General features: G+C 49.5%; 3 protein-coding genes across 3 annotated transcripts; 2 read left to right on the top strand and 1 right to left on the bottom strand.

Annotated features, from left to right (window-relative positions):
* Nucleotides 1–5,090: 5,090 nt before the first annotated feature.
* CORC01_13640 (uncharacterized protein) lies at nt 5,091–7,179 on the bottom strand (the record flags this gene model as incomplete). The annotated part of the gene is made up of 6 exons (XM_022625256.1): nt 5,091–5,297; nt 5,826–5,950; nt 6,088–6,244; nt 6,590–6,880; nt 6,942–7,015; nt 7,083–7,179. The coding sequence occupies 6 exons, from the start codon at nt 7,177–7,179 to the stop codon at nt 5,091–5,093; spliced, it is 951 nt and encodes a 316-aa protein (XP_022468226.1).
* Nucleotides 7,180–7,711: 532 nt separating this feature from the next.
* Nucleotides 7,712–8,347, top strand: CORC01_13639 (cholera enterotoxin subunit A2; the record flags this gene model as incomplete). Its single annotated transcript, XM_022625255.1, has 1 exon — nt 7,712–8,347. The coding sequence occupies one exon, from the start codon at nt 7,712–7,714 to the stop codon at nt 8,345–8,347; it is 636 nt and encodes a 211-aa protein (XP_022468225.1).
* Nucleotides 8,348–12,285: 3,938 nt separating this feature from the next.
* CORC01_13638 (uncharacterized protein) lies at nt 12,286–13,415 on the top strand (the record flags this gene model as incomplete). The annotated part of the gene is made up of 4 exons (XM_022625254.1): nt 12,286–12,812; nt 12,884–12,969; nt 13,036–13,157; nt 13,314–13,415. The coding sequence occupies 4 exons, from the start codon at nt 12,286–12,288 to the stop codon at nt 13,413–13,415; spliced, it is 837 nt and encodes a 278-aa protein (XP_022468224.1).
* Between the last annotated feature and the right edge of the window lie 3,789 nt (nt 13,416–17,204).

The raw sequence follows: 17,204 nt of genomic DNA, 5'->3' as shown, positions 1-17,204 counted from the left end.
GACGCCATTTTTGAGAAAGCAGAAATGTGTCACTATTCTCTAATCTGTAATGGAGCTACTTGACGGAAGTACTTTAATTCTGAAATACCCAATGTGGAAAAACAGAAATTTGTCACTGTAACGGGGCCATTCTAGAAGGACTGCGTAATAGAGAAAGTTAGAAGCCGTCACCATTCTGGAACGGAGGCAGATAGTGAAAATGTGAAATTCTGTGATATCTGTCCCTCTCTTTCAAATTAAATCTCCTCACTTAGGGAACTTGTCCACAGGCATATATCGAAAGGGTTGGGGTTGGGGGGTGGGCACAGGGACGAAATGCTGAGGCAAATCGAGTAGCTATATTCGCATCGACGTAATTGTCCTTAGCCGCCTGCTGTTTACAGATTTTGCAAATGCAGAAATATCCACATAAACCCTGAAAATAGATATGGTGGTATGTTTGGTCTTCCTTGCAGTGGCCCCTTGACTTTGGGCGATGTCGGAGTTTCCCAAGCCAAGGCCGCTGCCTTCCCATTAAGTTCTTCCCTTTGCTTGCTCTCTAGACAAGAGTGAGCTGAAACATTACCGCTGCCTGCAAACGAAACGTAACTGATGCGGATCCACGTCTGTTGCACTTGTGGTTACTGATTAGTTAATTTAGCGGAAACGATCCCCACGAATGGAGGTGAAGTATGTGATGTGTATGAAGCTGGCTAAAGTGGCCTGACAGGCCAGAGACTGGAAGGAGGGCCTGGGCGGCACTGGGTACACAGAGCGTCTGTGGGCAGGTGCAGCCACAGTTACTCTTGTGCGATGCAAACCTCCCTCGAACTATTACGTGTAAATTTTGTTACTAATTCTGGTTTCCCCGTCAGCTGGATCGACAGCAAGTGTAACTCCAAGTATGGTTCTAATCTATGGAAGTTTATCGACCCTGTTGGAGCAAGGCTATTGGCTCATCCTGTCACATGTCGGTTAGGTAAGAGCTTGGGATTTGTGCCTTTTGGCCCGCTGGCTCAACGACGGTCACCCCAAGCACTTTCCTTTTGCCACATACGCTATGCTCCTACGTATCGTTCGAAAAATTTAAGGCGTCATCGGAAGACGTGATGAAATGACATAGGATGAGAGTAATAACGGTTGACTGAGAGAAACGATACTGGGTTGGGCTACAGCAGCAGTCTCTTTTCTTCACAGTTGGTGCGTCTACGTAGGGTCATCTCGGAATGATGATACTGATAGGCGAAGGGTGCATATCAAAGGAATCCAGGAAAAGAGACGGGGAATAATTGATGGGGATGGGAGCATCGAAAACATATCCGCAAAAGTTACTGCGTCAAGAGAAAAGACAAACAGGGTAAGCGGTAGGAAGTAGGAAAAGTGAGGAGAGGGACGAGAAGCTATGAGTAAGGTAGACAGCTAGAACAGAGAAGAAAAGACCGGGGATGAGGAACGAAGGTAGAGAATCAAAGTACAGGAGAGACGAGACAAGGGAATTATGACGAGACGCGCCAGACTGATCAGTGACAAGGTGCGCTCAAATATCTGCTGTTGAAAGGAAGGACGAAAAGAGCAAGCGGCAGGGACGAAATAAAGGACGAGGGGCAGAACAACGACGGGGTGCGCTCAAATGGACTGGGGGCGGGGGGTGTCTGTTGCTGGTACGCTTGAAATAGAGAAAACGAAGAGAGTTGAAGGGGAGTGGAGAGCGTAGAGGAGCAGAGAGGCGAACAGAGGCGAGCTAACCAACCTTTGCCATAAATACAGCAAGGCTGCGGAACGAGGAAACCTTCCAGGGCTTCATTATCAATGACGGAGAGCACATAGAGCAGCCCGATCGATGAATCGACGACGGGCATATCAATCTCTTATATACTAGGTAACAGCATTTACGTACCGGCTTAAGGGGCGCAATACCTTGCGTCCCATTTATACGCTTGCCTCGCGTAGCTGTGACATCAACTTCATCGACATAGACGGCTACGTAATAGAGAACCAGAAAATCCGTATCTCAAAACGAAATTTCGCATTCAGCAAAATTCCCCATGTATAATCAAGGGCCAATTGTAGCTTGCGAATCTCATAAGCGTCAGGGCACATCGCTACAGGATCACAGATCCGGAGCTTCGTTGCAAGGCCGTATTCGCGCATCGAAGCGACGCGGGACTACCTCATAACATAAACAGGTCGTGACCGCAGCCGCACTAGCCGGCATAACTGACGAACATCTTCTCGAGGCAGAAGAATCGGTCTGCAATGCTGTGTAGGAGATTAAGCACGATGGAAAGGAAGTGCTAAGATGTACTTAGGTAAGACAGATTTGTTACAGGTCGGGATTGCTTGTAAGGTTGTATGGCCGCCGGCCTGAAAAGCAATACTAAATAAGGCGCTTATGGGAAGCGTAGATTACAGGAGAAGTCGAGCAATGAGCAATATCTGGACCATTCGTATTATAATTTAATCACCATCTCCGTTAATATTTTCCAAACCTCCAAGGTACTCTCTTTAGAGCAAAACGTCCAGCTCTCATCAAGGGCATTGTTATTATCTGGCCCTGGGGATATTTTCGCCTTTATTATACGGCGTAGTAAGGCATTTTCTCTCCTTTATTTAAAAATAGTAAATGCGACGGACGCCACACCGGCACACCTCTTAGCTGGATTAATCCCCAACCGATAATACCTAAGCGCGTGCTAAGAGCTGTTTATATACTTAATAATAAGTCCTTGACAAAAGTCTGTCTACCGGTCACGAAATACCTAAATGTATATAACGTTGTCTATTAAAGTTGATGAGTAAGTGGCACCGGGCAGAGGAGAAGGGCCCGCCGGTATAGAGGGAGAAAGATTAGAGCACCTTAGACCCTTCGTAAGCATCCTTAATACGGATATAGGGTTGTGCCTTGGAATGGCGTATACTAGAGTTGACGGCGGAGGAGTGTCTGAGGTAAACGTTTTTTATATCCCCTTGTAGGAGGGGCTTATAGTAAAGTCTCCCTTATAGAGCGATCGAAGTTTTTAATTATTAGCTGTGTTTTTCTCTAGATAGCCGGGCTATGATTAATAATGTACGAGCGTTCGCTTAAGTAAAGCCGGCCTTTAGAATCGGCCTTGATTCGAAATCTAAACGTTGATATCTTGTCTTTTATTGGATTTAAAACTTAACCCTATTAGATAATAGGTTGGATTGTGGGAAGAAGCTTTGTAAAAGTTACCTCGGCGGAGAGTGTAGTTTTAGTATAAATATGGACTCTATGTAGGCTACTTTTAGTAAGAAAAAATGTAATCCTTAAATAGGACGATAGGTAGATAGTTGTAAGGTGGTTTTTAAATATATTAGCGGGGAAGCGAATTTACAATAAGTCTAGAAGTCTCGGTATATTTAGAATTTAAAGCGTTGTTAGTCTGCGAATGGTTTTAAATCGGCTAATTCCGAATTACGGAGGGTTACGTTAAGTAATATATATAATGTTAGAAAAATATAGGTCTTATTAGTATGAAAGTTGATAGTTAGGTTTTGACTAGCCTAAGCTGTTAAGTAGACTATGAATTATGACCGAGATCTCCGCAACCCTTCTTTAGAGACTATAAGCCGCTTAATATACGCGATATTATTTAAGTTAATTATTAATTCTATACGGGAATCTAGAGGAGGCGTGCTTAGTTATAAATAAATATCGCGTCGTTAAAACTATATTATTTAAAAGGGGGCTAGAATTAGTTAATTAAAGTCTGTGAGAGAAAGAGAGCTAATAGTCATAAAGATAGTGGAAAACCGTAATAAATAGTGATGTCTTAAAAAGCTTTACATAATGGTTTTGACCTCGCTTATGAGCTTAGCGAGCCGCTTTGGATTATATATGTCGGCCGTGAGACGGCTAGCGTAGCCTATTTTAGGCTTTAAAAAAAGTAAAAGAGCCACGCTTCTGGCCTATAGATATCGTGCGAGTAAATAAACTTAGAGTCGATATATTTTATTTAGGCTTTTAACGTTTTTTATGTAAAGATTAAAATAATCCGTATAAAGCGTAGCGGTCTTGCTATCTGCCGCGCATTTATTATATTTAGGAAACCGATAAAAAAGGAAATTTTGTTAAAAATATTTATAAATTAATAAAGGAAATTCTATAGTATCGTGAGCTTTATAATAAAATATTAAAGTTTTATTATAAAGGATTTTAAAAGCGTATATCATATTAATTAAATAAGTTTTTAAAAAAGATAAGGATAAAGCGCTTTAATAAATAATAAAGCGATTTTTAATAGCGAATAAAAATCCGTAAGCGTTATATTAATAATAAATATATAAATATTAAAATTTGTAATGTTCTACGTACCGAGATATTATATCCTAATGACGGTTCGGAGATGCTAGGCTTATATAACTTAATAATCTATATAAAGTTATATGAAAGCGTAAATAGGAGAAGATTTAAGTTATTTAAGCTGAAATTAATAAATAGGGAAGTCTATTTTTTTAATTTTTTTTTAGGGGCCTGGGAGCTATAAGGTGTAGGTAAAAAAAGATCTAATTAGCTCCCGGTTTAACTAAAATACTGTTGTCTATGTAGTTAGCGAAGGATACGTATTTAGCGTGGCTTTATATAGATATAAATACTAGATTTAATGGCCTAGAGAACTTCAGGTTTTAATGGCTATAATACTACGTCGTCCTGCTTAAGGATATCGACGCGGTTAGCATTATAATTTAAAATACCGACGTAGATAAGACTTACTCTAGATTAGAAATATCGAGGAGCTTATCCGAGCTACCGGGAGATTTTTCCTTTTTATATAGATGTTTTTTATTGCCGCGGGGCCTCCTCTCCCGCTGGGATCATTTCCCCACCGCGGCCGGCGCCGGCGCTATCCCTGGGTCTCGGAGAGGCCGTTTCCCGTTTCCACCAGACTCATTCGACCCTTCGTCGTTCGGCGTTACCGCCAGCCGCCGAGCCGTTGCTGGCCGTCGTCTTCGTCAACACGCGCGGCGCGCAGACGTACTCCGTCTCCCTCTTCCTTCTCATTCGTCGAGCGAACCACCATAGGTCTTGGCCTTGTGTACAGTCCGGTCAATGGACCTCAGTGCTGGATTATGCGGCGGCCATGGGCGGCTCAGAGTGCCACCAGCTCGATTTCGACGGCATCTATAGCCACCAGTTCTACCGAGGCGCGCAAGATGCTATAGACAGTAGGCCGTGGAGGATCGAGTCGCATGTGAATCCCGCCCGTTCTATCCATGTCGTTGTCGCCGTAGCATAGCCCTTGGCGCCCATGCTGGGCAACGATCGTGTTGACCGCGAAATCTCGGTTCCCGTCTGTCTACTAGGCGGATAGAGCGGCGGGTTCGACAAGCTTCGACGTCTCTGGCAATGACCGCAGTCATGCCTCACACGTCTCATTCGTGTTCATCTAACTAAGAGCTAGACACGGACTTGTTCTAGTCGAAATAAAGAGATAGTGGAGAGAAAGCTAAGGGAAAGTTCAGAAGAGCAGACCGGGGTAGAGTAGTTACGGGTCTCTGGTCAGATTTACGCCCTAAGCTCGGGGTTCCCAAGATGACAAGTCCGGCAGACCGCGCACCATCGACCAACCGCCCGTACCTCTAATACGCCTCCCCGTCGTCTCGGTGCTGCCGTTGAGAAGTCCTCCACTTGGCCTCAAAGGCATATACGAACTCCGTCGTTATGCTAAGCAGACAAGAGATACGCACGGACAATAAATCGCTGTCCAATGCGACCTCCATAGCAGTACCTTGAGGCCGAAGTAAAGGTGAGACCTAGCTAGCTAGGTGTTACACAGCCTCTCCACGCGGACGACCTCAGCACTCGTCCACGTCCTCACTCTCACCTGCGAGTCTGCCTCAGCGGTAGCGTCTATACGCTGGGAAAATGGCGGGAAGGGGAGGCTAGGCCCAAAGCTCTTGGTCATCCTACCGTCGTCAGCAGCTGCGATGCAGACGGCGGCGGTGGACACTATCACCTAAAGCTTCATAGATTACTAATGGTGTTCCTAACCTCTCCCTGCACCGGATGAGTCTTTTTGAACGTGTGCGGTCCGTCGGTGTCCTGGAGACATAAGAGCGAGGCGACCTAACTTCCGACCGACGGACCGACGCGAGTCTTGGGGAGAACATGGACCGTCCGCAGTTCCACGTCTCGCAGGACGGGGTAGATAGCTGATGTTGAAGGGCCTGTGATACCTAGCGTAATGTAAGTCTGTCGAGCAACAGACTCCCTGTGCGGGCGGGCCGGGACTACTTGGCAGACCTATCTGAGTTATGGTGTTGTAACGTTTCGAAGGACGTTTCGGGACTTAGCTCTGCCTCGTCCAAACATGTGGCCCTAGCCGTACACAAGTCAGTAACAGCGGGCGTTCTGCCAAAGCTCCACTCGCGTTCTCGGATGGAAGAGGCCTTGTGCTCTACCGTAAACCTGGACAGCGTTGATCTCAGCCGTCCGGACCATGTTCAACGGCAATCGACAGTCACCTGGACTAGAGCTTAGCTCAAGGCGAATCAAGGCGATGAAACTGGAAAGATGTTGGAGACGACCAAATCGACATTTAGTTCTTCACGCGGACAGCCGGCTTTGAGTCAAGTAATTTCCACGAACCGCGCCCGCCCGATGTTCCGCTTTGGAACGGTGGGATTCGGTCAAGGTTGAACGCCCTGCGCCTTCGACTTCGGATGTTGCTAGATGCGACGAGACCACCGGACGGAGGTGCTGTACAGAGACGCTATACAGGACAAGGCGCAGGGCACCCCCAACACGCGTGTCCGCGTAGTAGCATCTTGCGATGCACAAGCGTCGGTTTTCGGCGAAGGCGAAGCCAGCCAAGCCGCACTCCATGATGACCCGCGACGAACGGAACACCAACTGGTCCAAGCTGGAACGCCATGCAATCTGCCGGAATTGTTAGCAAACATCAGCAAGATGGCAGATATCATATAGTGTCGTCGGGGACTAGCGTGTTGCCTACACCGTAGATTCCGTGCTTGACAGAGCGGCCCCAGATCTCGGGCAAATGCTCGCTGATTACTGCCGAGAGTATTCAAATGAAGTTGTGGATATCATTAAAGACCGCAAGAAATGGAAGCTTGCCGACCCGTTTGCTGACCGCCGCTCTGCTTCCTCGTGACCCTCATTGTCCAGGCTGTTTCCTCCTTCTTGTGGCGACGCTCCAGCGGAGGATAGGCCAGCATTGTCCAGTAGCGGTGTGAATAAATAGAACATCCACTGACGTACGAGCAACGAATGCCATGTCCTCATCGAAGAGATTGAGAAGAGAGAGAGAGAGAGAGACAGAGAGAGACGTACTACAACCAGGCGCCTGATGCAAGCATCGCCAAGACTTGAAAAGGGGCTACTGGAAGCCCCTCCTCACCTCTGCTTGTGCCGTCTTCGCCAACGCCGATGCCGTAAAGGCCATCTTGTCGTCCGGGTCGACCTACCTTTCCTGCTATGGGCCCTCATTTCATGTCAATCAAGAGAAGCTTGACCCGTTGGATCAAACTCCACCGAACTACAGGTCAGAAGTCAAGGAACCCTCCGTTCAACAGAACGCGGTTTGAGGGCTGACCGTACCTAGTATAAAATCCTCAGGTCGCCGTGTCACCTCCGCGGGGTGTGGATATAGGTTTCCAAAACATCACGTTTCACTCTTCTCGATCTCTCGCCACCTCCTGCAATAGGCCCGCACTCATCCTGTTCCTCGGCTTCACCTAATCAGCCAAGATGTTCCGACAGCGCCCGCTCCTCCTATTCTTTTTGGGGGCCCAGTTGTGGAATCTTCTATGTCACGGAGCGCCTACTACGGTATCATACGTCTACCGTGGCGATAAAAGATCGCCCGGAGAGATCAAACGACTTGGAGGGTTTCTCCCGAAGGGCCAGACCAGCTTCGGACTTCAAACTACGGACATTAGCCTCTTCAATCACATGAAAGGCACCCGTGACATCAAGAGCCGAGACGAAGACGGATACGTCTCTACTAGTACCAGCGAGAGGGTGGCAGCGACCTTCGTTTACGGGAAGGCTTCGGCCTTCGTTTATAAGATCCACGTCACCCCAAATATGATCGACATTGTTAGCACCCTTGGGAAATATGGCGACTTTGACGAGGAACTCGAGTTCGCGGCGTTGGGAGGCATCAAGTATGAACAGATAGTCTCCTGGGGGCCATTGAAAGGCTTTAATCTCGGCAAGTCGACGATGAACAAGGACTTTGACAAAAGAAAGTACGGCTCGGCGGTCGCCGGTGGTGTGCAATATCAGCTGGCTGGTTTCCCTCCAAACCACCAGGCTTGGCGTGAAGAGCCCTGGAAGAGTCATAAGCCTAGTCAGGCCCTCGGACAAGGCGCTTCGAGCTGATTCATACGAAGCACCCTTCGATTAGCAGCTCACGTTCGAGTGCCCCTATCAGTACGGGGTTCTCTGAAAAACATATTACTGCCATTACACGGACCTCCGTGGATCCTCAGGAAGTCAAGACCATCACTCTAGAGAAGCCTCTTCTGGAAGAAGCACCCATTCATAAGGCGTCTGTAAACGAAATGAAGCCTTGACAAGAAGGCTTATTATGTCAACCAAGCACCGGACAAAGATTGTGGAAAAGACGCGCCTATGATTTGATGATTTAGGAGATTTGTCGTTAACTTCAATAGCAAAGTGGATTAGCATGAGCGATAGAGGGGTATAAAGCTTAGTGCAGGTCTTCAAAGGCGAAGGCAATTAGTCATAAACTCAAAAAGGTGATTCGGAGTGAAGCTGAGCCGAAACTATTCAGAGAATGTTTATAAAGTGTACTGTAATAGAGCTATGGAGATCTGACCTTGAGCGAGGCTCGGCCCGTGGTATATATATATCCTGAACATTACCTTCGTCCACCTTCCGGCTCCTGATAGGCTCACGGGTACCCGTGAAAATGACTAAGCAAACTGGCGGCACGGGTCGACGAACGCGTCTATGATTCTCCTAACTGCAATATTTGTAATCACTTCCAGGCAGACGATCACCCACAGGTTCAGGCGGATTGTGCGATCAAGTAAGGTGCTAATGCAGTGCTCTTGTGCCGCAACCAATCAAAGACCACGCGTTACCGCCGATGGAGTGGTTGTTTTTATCCGGGAGCTTGGGGGCGAGGCTGGATTGACAAATGTGATGGACATATCCAGGTGCAACAACGGCAGTCACGACGGGTGGTTCTACTACCGTCAGACAAGAGACAGAGGTCGAGGTTGCCCCGCTAAGAATCTAGTCTGTTGAAATATTCATGAATGCTGACCTCTCGCTATCTCAAAGCGATCCCTGCCACAACGCTTTCACAACTGTGTAACGATATAGCCGTCACGCGCGGGTCAGGGCAACCAAGCGCACCTCAACACAAAAGGTTTAGCAACGATGCCTCCGGCACTATTCTCCCCTAATCTGCACGATATAGCTACGCACCCACAAGGACCAACTGTAGCGGGCTAACAATAACCTCCTTTCTTAAGATAGACAACGACAGAAGAGTTCTAATAGGGTGGTTAAAGTTTCTAGACGTGAAGGCATCGTCAAGTACGAGTTATCAGACCGCGATACAGGTAATATCAAGAAGATTTCAATGACCAATACCACCCCCATCCCGAATGCTCTCCCCCTTGTCGCCGGACGTTTCATGTCAAAACCGCCCTACTTCCGTTTAGGCGGAATGGCCGTGACGTCTAGGGCGAAGAATGAACAGTTTCGGGCGTTCCTGATCTCATCTTCATCCGCAAGTGTTGACGTACTACCAGACCATCTCGTGCAGGCCTTCGATGTTGTCCCAGTATTGTCCAAAGCCACCATGGCTCCGTTTGCCAAGATCTTCGCGTGCTCAATCGATTTCTCAATATCTTCGAGTTACGATAATAAGCATGGCCAGTCGCTTCCTTCAGTCAGAGACACCCAGGACGTCAGCGCTCGCTTATCATGAGAGGCGAGACGGCCGCGTTCAGGAGAAGTTCACACGGCAAAGGCGTGCGAGTATTTCAACGCAACGAGGAAGATAGTAATAGCCGTCTACATATTAAAGAAAGTGTCAGGACTTCTTGTGAAGTGAGTGGTAGATATCAATGCCTAGGTAAAAGGAAATAAAGCAAATAATACGGTCGGTCCTAACCCGGAAACGACGTGTTCAACTGCGCGCTCTATGGATTGCATTCAAGTCGCTCAGCATGATGAGCAATGGCCGTGGGTAAGAAACTCTCCCTTGTATACGGTGAAGCCGACACATTGTTACATGCCTTCGGTTTATACAGGGTTGGTGTTAGTGACCCCATCGACGCGCTTTTACAGCTTCTACTCTATTATTAAAATACATTCAGTTTAGTGTCTCAGTTCAGCTTAAAAGGCTCAAGTGTGTCCAACTCGCGCAGGCCACATTGTTCCTGCGGCCTATCTAGTGCGATCGACTGAACGCGGCTCTGCTGGGTGCGATTCACCTTTTTGCAAGGGTTCCATCATGAAGAAGCAGGGAGTAGTAGCGCATGCGTTATACCTTCGGAGAACAGACACTAGCTGAATATAGAAAGCAGATAACACCTGTTAGTTACCCGATGTCGCATATAATCACATACGAAGTCCTTATTCGGGTCTTATACCACTTAGGCGCGGTGATAGCAACGTACCTAGACATAAAGGCAAGACCGGGCCCTCGGGCATAGCGAACCGGTTATCAACCCAAGGGAAATCATCGTCATTCTCATTCTCAAAGACAGCCCGAGTCACACGCCCGCCTTTACAGAGCTCGGCCCAACGCACTCACGTCTTTCATCACCCAACGCCAAGGGCTATAGATTTTAAATTCCCTATTTTTAGAAAATCATTCGCGTCGCGACCTTAGCTTTAACAAGCACTAGCGCACATGCACACTACGTAAACGCCCTATCACGCACCTCGTCCTCTCTAGGAGCTATTATTACGAGTTATTAGGCGAACCTAACTCTAGCACAAAGAAAAAGCCCTAGGAACAATACCTTTAGGACCTTTAGCCCCTATTCTATACTATACAATTCCGCTAGTCGAAGCAGCTTGCTAGCAGCTTCGGCCGGCCCGGCCAGTTCGATAGGCAGGGGAGCAAGATACTACTATACGAGACCGATAATATCTGCACCATTTGCTAGATGGAGAACTATACCGGATGACTGAATGGTTTTGCTTGCAGAGTGCTTTCGCCGGGCTTAATAATGTCGGCCTTCTCGGCCAGGTCCTGTTTTAATAACTCATAAGCCACGACAGAGCACGCGCCAGATCGTGGCCAGTTCCGGTATATAGAAAGTTTTTAGATATATAGTGACTGATATTAAAAGCTCCGTAATCCCGCCCTGTGAACACGGCGTTACCAAGAAAGACTGCTCGTATCGGGCCAAGCTCGGCTCTCCGCACTGCGGTGTTGGACAATAGTATCCGTGTGTTCGGTCGAATATTTGGATAACGCCCGCTTCTTCTCTTTTTTTTAGGGGGCCCGCTTATAGTACCTTCTCTTTCATGGAGCCCTAACGACGGTCATAAGATCCACCCGAGAGATCGAACGGCTTAATTGGCATACTCACCCGACGGCCCTGAGGAGTATCTTAAGGGCATTTATTGCTGAAAGTGATCTTTAAGCCACCGTAGCCTGCGAGGATTTGTGAAATTGTGCGTGCCTGACATCTCCGGCCTCGGCTTTTCCTGTCAACTTATTGCCGGTAATGTGGATAAGCAAATTACGGGTCACAGACCACGGATCTGGACCAGCATTCTCCAGGCGGCCTCAGCGCCCAGACCGTCAAGCCGTACCGTCATGGTCAGGGTCAACACCCACAGAGCAATCGTTCGGGTCGGAGAGCGGGTTGAACCTATCTTTGTGCTATTATGCGAGTGGAGTGGCCCTCCTGGCAGCTATCGGTGCCTCCGAACCGTGCGGAGCTGGTCATTAAAGCTCGTCATTGAGGTCTACACGAAGGCTGCCTGCGGCCAAGCGAGCGTCTCGACCGGCGCGGAGAGAAAGGTGCCGGCAGGGAGCTCCCGTGATCACAGGTTGAGTACGATTGTGACGGGTCCGTCCGTCTGTTACCTGTAGCATTCACATCTCTCGACGTCCTCTCGGCTCTGCCACGCAGGACCCTTTCATTGTCTCAGGAATAGCCAACGAGAGGTTTCGGGCTCTCTGACAGGACACAGCTACTTATTGCGCCCGCTTTCCCTTATGCTGTCCGCTGACCTGTTGCCAAATCGTCTACTCTTCGGCACACCACGCGCTAGCTTTCTCGAACTACCGTCTCCAACCAGTCCTCTTTCAAATCGAGATGTGGTCTCCCGCACCTCGGGGCTGGGCGTTCAGCCTGTCCGGCCTCCTTATCCTCTTCGCTCTCTTCCAAAGTATCGCGGCTCAGGACCTCGGCCTCAGCCTTGACAAAGATGCCCGAGACGAAGCGCAGCTCATTGTTTACTCCTCCAAACTCACCTTCACCCAAGACACCGGAGCACTCTTTAGCAATGACGAACTCTATGGGCTTGCTAGTTTAGCTTATAGCCAAATGCAGACCAAGTTTGATGCTGATGGCATCAGGCCCCAGGAGCAGCCCGCCATGATGGCCGTCATGGCCGTCGAGAAGGACGTCTTTATCTCGTCTAGTTTGAAGGGAAATGGCCCTTCTCTGTACAGCTACGCGACTCAGCATTCCAAACCACGAGTCGTCGCGGCCCTTGACCGGTGCCAAGCCAGACTACAGAGTGAAAAGAAGGTCCCCGTCAACGAGCAGCATCGAACCGGGGCCGGCTGCGCGGAGATTTTCGCCCTCCACCAGGTAGGTCGTGCTCCTTCCGCTGCCAGGTCCTTCACATGGATCAAGGCGCCAATTGCCGACTCCTTCGTCTAACCCCTCCTGAGTACCATTTGGACAGCGATGCCTCGCCGCAAGCCCACAATCACCCGCCCTCCATCCGCGTTGTGGCCTACGGCAAAGGGGGCCAGACAGGCGTCGTAAGCCGTGAGTTGGTGCCTGTCCTGGTGCATGTTTCATAGGCGACGTCGTGCTGACGAGCTTGTCGAACAGCTCAAAACCCCTGCGGTGGCGGTGAAGTAATCAACGAAGCGGGTTCCCTAACGTGGGGGTGCAGGCAGTTCATGGCGGACGAAGGGATCACCGTGCCACGGAAGCCCGGCAAGAAAGTCATCGTGAGCTTGCCAAGGCCGTTCCCAACGTTCACGCACAAACAAATCAGCGTCGTGCCCCAAGCTCGCTTGCGGCCCACCCACAATGCGGCTCCGAGCCGAGAAACGCAAGTATCACGACCGGTCCATTGATGCTCCGCAGAGCATCCACCAAGCCAGTGGACGGATCGGCAGTGGTCTCGCGAAGCGGACCAGCATGCTGGTCGTAAAAACAACGAGTTGGCGAGCTGGGTCGTGCTGGGTCATATCGTCAGCAGCTGAAGCATGTGATGCGTTTGGGCTCCTCGGTCGAGATCTTTACCAGCTTGGTTTTCGGACGAAGGAAGGGCGACAGGTCGAACCGCGGGATGGAGATATCGAAGAAAGCAGGTAGCACAGAATGAAGACAAGCGGCGTACGAGCCGGCATCCACTCGGCTAAGAATACATGACTATTGACATTCATTCGGATGTGGCCCGCTTCCCCATGTGCGCGTCAGGATTTCCAAGCAAGCTTTTCCCCGTGAGATCATGACCTTTAGCAGCGGTTGGACGTTCGTAGGCCGGTCGATAACCGCCACGTTCGTGTCGTCTATCCCTAGTCGCCTAATCCTCGCGCCATGAGCGACGAGGATTTCAAGCCCAAGTTACCTCGTCGGTCCCCGGTCTCTGGCCTAAAGCGAGCGCCTAGCGTTAAGAGAGCGATAAGTAAACAGTGGAAGTCTATCGCACTAAGATAGAGCATATAATGCGAAGCTGGCTATCGAATACTCTTTTCTGGATATATATATTAATACTGTTAGTAAAGGATTTTATATTAACCAATGGCGGTGCTATAACTACTATTAACCTGCCGACTCCCGCCACGCCGAAGTGCCAATTGTTTATGTACGTACTTTACGGTCTCGACTCCATAATCACCCGTACACCAGAAGCCTCCCCAGCCGATGCCAGCCTGTCTCTCATCTCTTCGGCCCGTAAAGTCTCCCCATCCGTCTATATCTCTACTCTTAACTCCGTTAAGTTCGACGGTCGACCCTCTAGGTACTCCACGATCTTGGCCTTGAGCGAATGCCACCTTGGGACGCTCGGGCCGTCTGACTCCCACTCGAGATCGTCCTATCGCGAGTGCTACTAGAAGAACATCTTGTTAGTAATAGTGAGACGTTCGATGCTGGCTAGCAGTACGTCGGCGAGCCTCGGTAAGTTCTCCGTTTCTTAGCCAAGTAGTACAGGTAGAGAGATAGCGACGCGCTTCAGCCGCGAGAACCCCCGGAGTAGCGCGAGCCCACCTCGCGGTGGCGACGACGATAACGAGCTCACTAGACGCATATCCGATCGGCCCCTGTCCCATATAATAGACGCTGGAAGCGCTGGCAAGTTCTTAACTATTTCGGAGGTAAGTAATAGTCGGACGGGGTTAGGCGCACAGCTTAGAGAATGCTTCGTAGTCCGTGGTCGTTTACTAAAGTATACCCTAAGAGGTTGTAGTGACCGCTGCCCCATCGGCCATCCACTAATAAACGATACGTGTCCGCGTCTTTTTTAAGCGTTACTATCTGTGATTATACACTATACGCATGTGGACACATACGCGTAGAAGGAATCAGGTTAGAAAGAGAAGATCTCGGGGCGAAACGCGGCGCTGGTTAACATGCCAAACAAACTGACAAGAAACCGAAGCTTCTCTCGCGCCCCCAGTCGGCAGCATGCCGGGGCAGTCGGGGCAAACGAGACACGCTTCTGGCCCTTGATGGGCCCATCGGTTTACCTGGTACCGTCAGGGGCTGTGGCGCCATCGCGCCCCGCTTCGACCCATCTATGCAAAATGTGTCTGCGCAGATGGGGTCCAAAAATTAGGTGTATGATGGGTTGTATTGGGTAAACTACCTGACTGTCCGTTGGTTGTATTTAACCCATTGGCAGGGGTGCCGCGGAGTTTCCAGATCGGGGAGTGCTCACCCACCCGACCGATCCTTCCACTCACACCGTGGGGCCGCTATCCTCTCCTCCATCTACCCTGTACGCTACCGAACCATCCAGGTGTCACATCTGTCAGTGAACTTTGATCCAACCGACTCGGTCTCGTTCATGCTCGACCACAGTAGTGGCCATTCTGCCCACCAGAGCCGTAGCCGCGACGAGTTTGCCAGGCCAGGCGCGGCGAGAGACCACGGACCCCGATCCGATCGGAGATGGCCGTCTCAGGAGTCTTTCACCGGCTTCTTTCCTATCGGCTTCATTTTATAGTAGGACAAAGAGAGAAAGAGATCGTTCGGCCCAAAGCTTTAGCAAGGTCGTCCACACCGGCGACTACCCAACTGTTCCGCGCGAACCGGTCAAGGTGTTCATGTACGGCCTGGAACAGAGACCAGCTGCCGCACGCGAGGCCTCGCCCAGCGCCGCCGAGTCTCGATCGAAGCTAACATACAAGGCGAATAGAACGAATCGTCGCCGGCCTTAACGATTAATACTTCTCGGTGCCGCGGTTGTTCGTGCGATTAGCAGCAGGCCATGTCCACAGCAGATAGGTGTGTGCTGCTCCGGGCTAGGGCAGAGTAGGAAAGCGGAGAATTTCTCTCTCGACGGCCGAGAAGGAGGCTTAGGAACTGTGTCATAGGTTTAGAGTTTTTAGCTTTAAGTTGCCGCTATCCCCTATACGGCGGCGCGGCGCCCCCACCTAGATGGGGTCGGACAGGCATTCGGGGATGAACGGGGGCCCATAACGGTGGTATCCAATAAGTCTCAAGTTAAGTATCCCGATTAGGTCGTATAGATCCGGCCCTGGTCGAGCGGCGATTCTCACTGGCCAAGTTCGTGCTTAATATGCACGCGCATCTCAAAAGTAATACTACTCTAAGATAATCTCCGGGAGCACGGCCAAAGATACCACCCAATAATTAAGGGCCTCCAAAGCTTAACCTAACACCGCAGTATAACACGCAGACATCGGACCTAAGCTAAAGCCTACCGGTTCGCTAATCTAAAAAAAAAAAACCTATTATATTTAGTTCGATACAGGTCTACGAAGCAACAGTCTTACTATACGGGCCGGAACTCCTTAGTAGATCGATCTAAGTTTAATGGCTAGAACGTTTAGAAGGGCACTTCGGGACACAACCTTTCTTAGTCTAACAACATGACTCGGGCCGTCCGTAAGTCAGCAGCGGCTCGCGTCCTCGCAAAGCTCCGCCCGTATTCGCAAATATACGAACGGCCTTATGCGGCATAAAAAACTTATATAGCGTTAATCTTATCCGTCCGGAGGAACACTTAGCCGTCCGGAGGAACACTCGATCGATACCTTGAAAATCGTTCGGGAAGCCTAGGCCTAGCGAGCCAGGCCTTTTTTCAGGTTAGCAGGCCGGGTTGTTCTCTACCCATAAGACCGAAGCCTCGACGATGGCGACGTCCGGACCATCTTCTTTAGCAATCGACTATAAACATAGACCATGAGAGCCGGGAGAACCAGGGTTCTGTCTAAAGTAGGATTGAAGTAGGCACCTTAGTAAAATAGGGAAGAAGGTGCAGATGGCGGAGTCGACATTCGGCTCTTTCGCATAGACTACCGGCGTTTAGCCGATCGACTACCACAAACCGTTTCCCGCTATAGATATAACGAAACGACCGGACCAAACCGCTGTGGAGGATAATGCTCACGTAAGCATCAACACGCGTGTCTGCGTAGGTGTCATTTGACGTTTTATTATTAGTTTTTGGCGAAGCTGGGTAAGACGCCCCCCCACGACGACGCGTAATGAACGGAGTCTAAGCCTATCTAAGCGAAAGCGCGCCACAGTCTGCTGGACGGGCAAGGATTAAGACAATCGAGGATGCTAGTATATGCCGTCAGGGGCCGGCGTATTAATTATAGCGAGAAGCGTTAAGGTTCACAAAAATCAACGAAATCGGACAGTTAAAAACGACAATAAAACAAAATTTATATCTTAACTTAGGGTTAGGGTTAGGGTTAGGGTTAGGGTTAGGGTTAGGGTTAGGGTTAGGGTTAGGGTTAGGGTTAGGGTTAGGGTTAGGGTTAGGGTTAGGGTTAGGGTTAGGGTTAGGGTTAGGG

This window comes from Colletotrichum orchidophilum, assembly GCF_001831195.1.
Source record: "Colletotrichum orchidophilum strain IMI 309357 chromosome Unknown Scaffold_204.1, whole genome shotgun sequence".
NCBI classification, from domain to species: Eukaryota; Fungi; Ascomycota; class Sordariomycetes; order Glomerellales; family Glomerellaceae; genus Colletotrichum; species Colletotrichum orchidophilum.
Note: the sequence above shows the minus strand (reverse complement) of the source record. Positions and strands in the feature narration are given on the sequence as shown.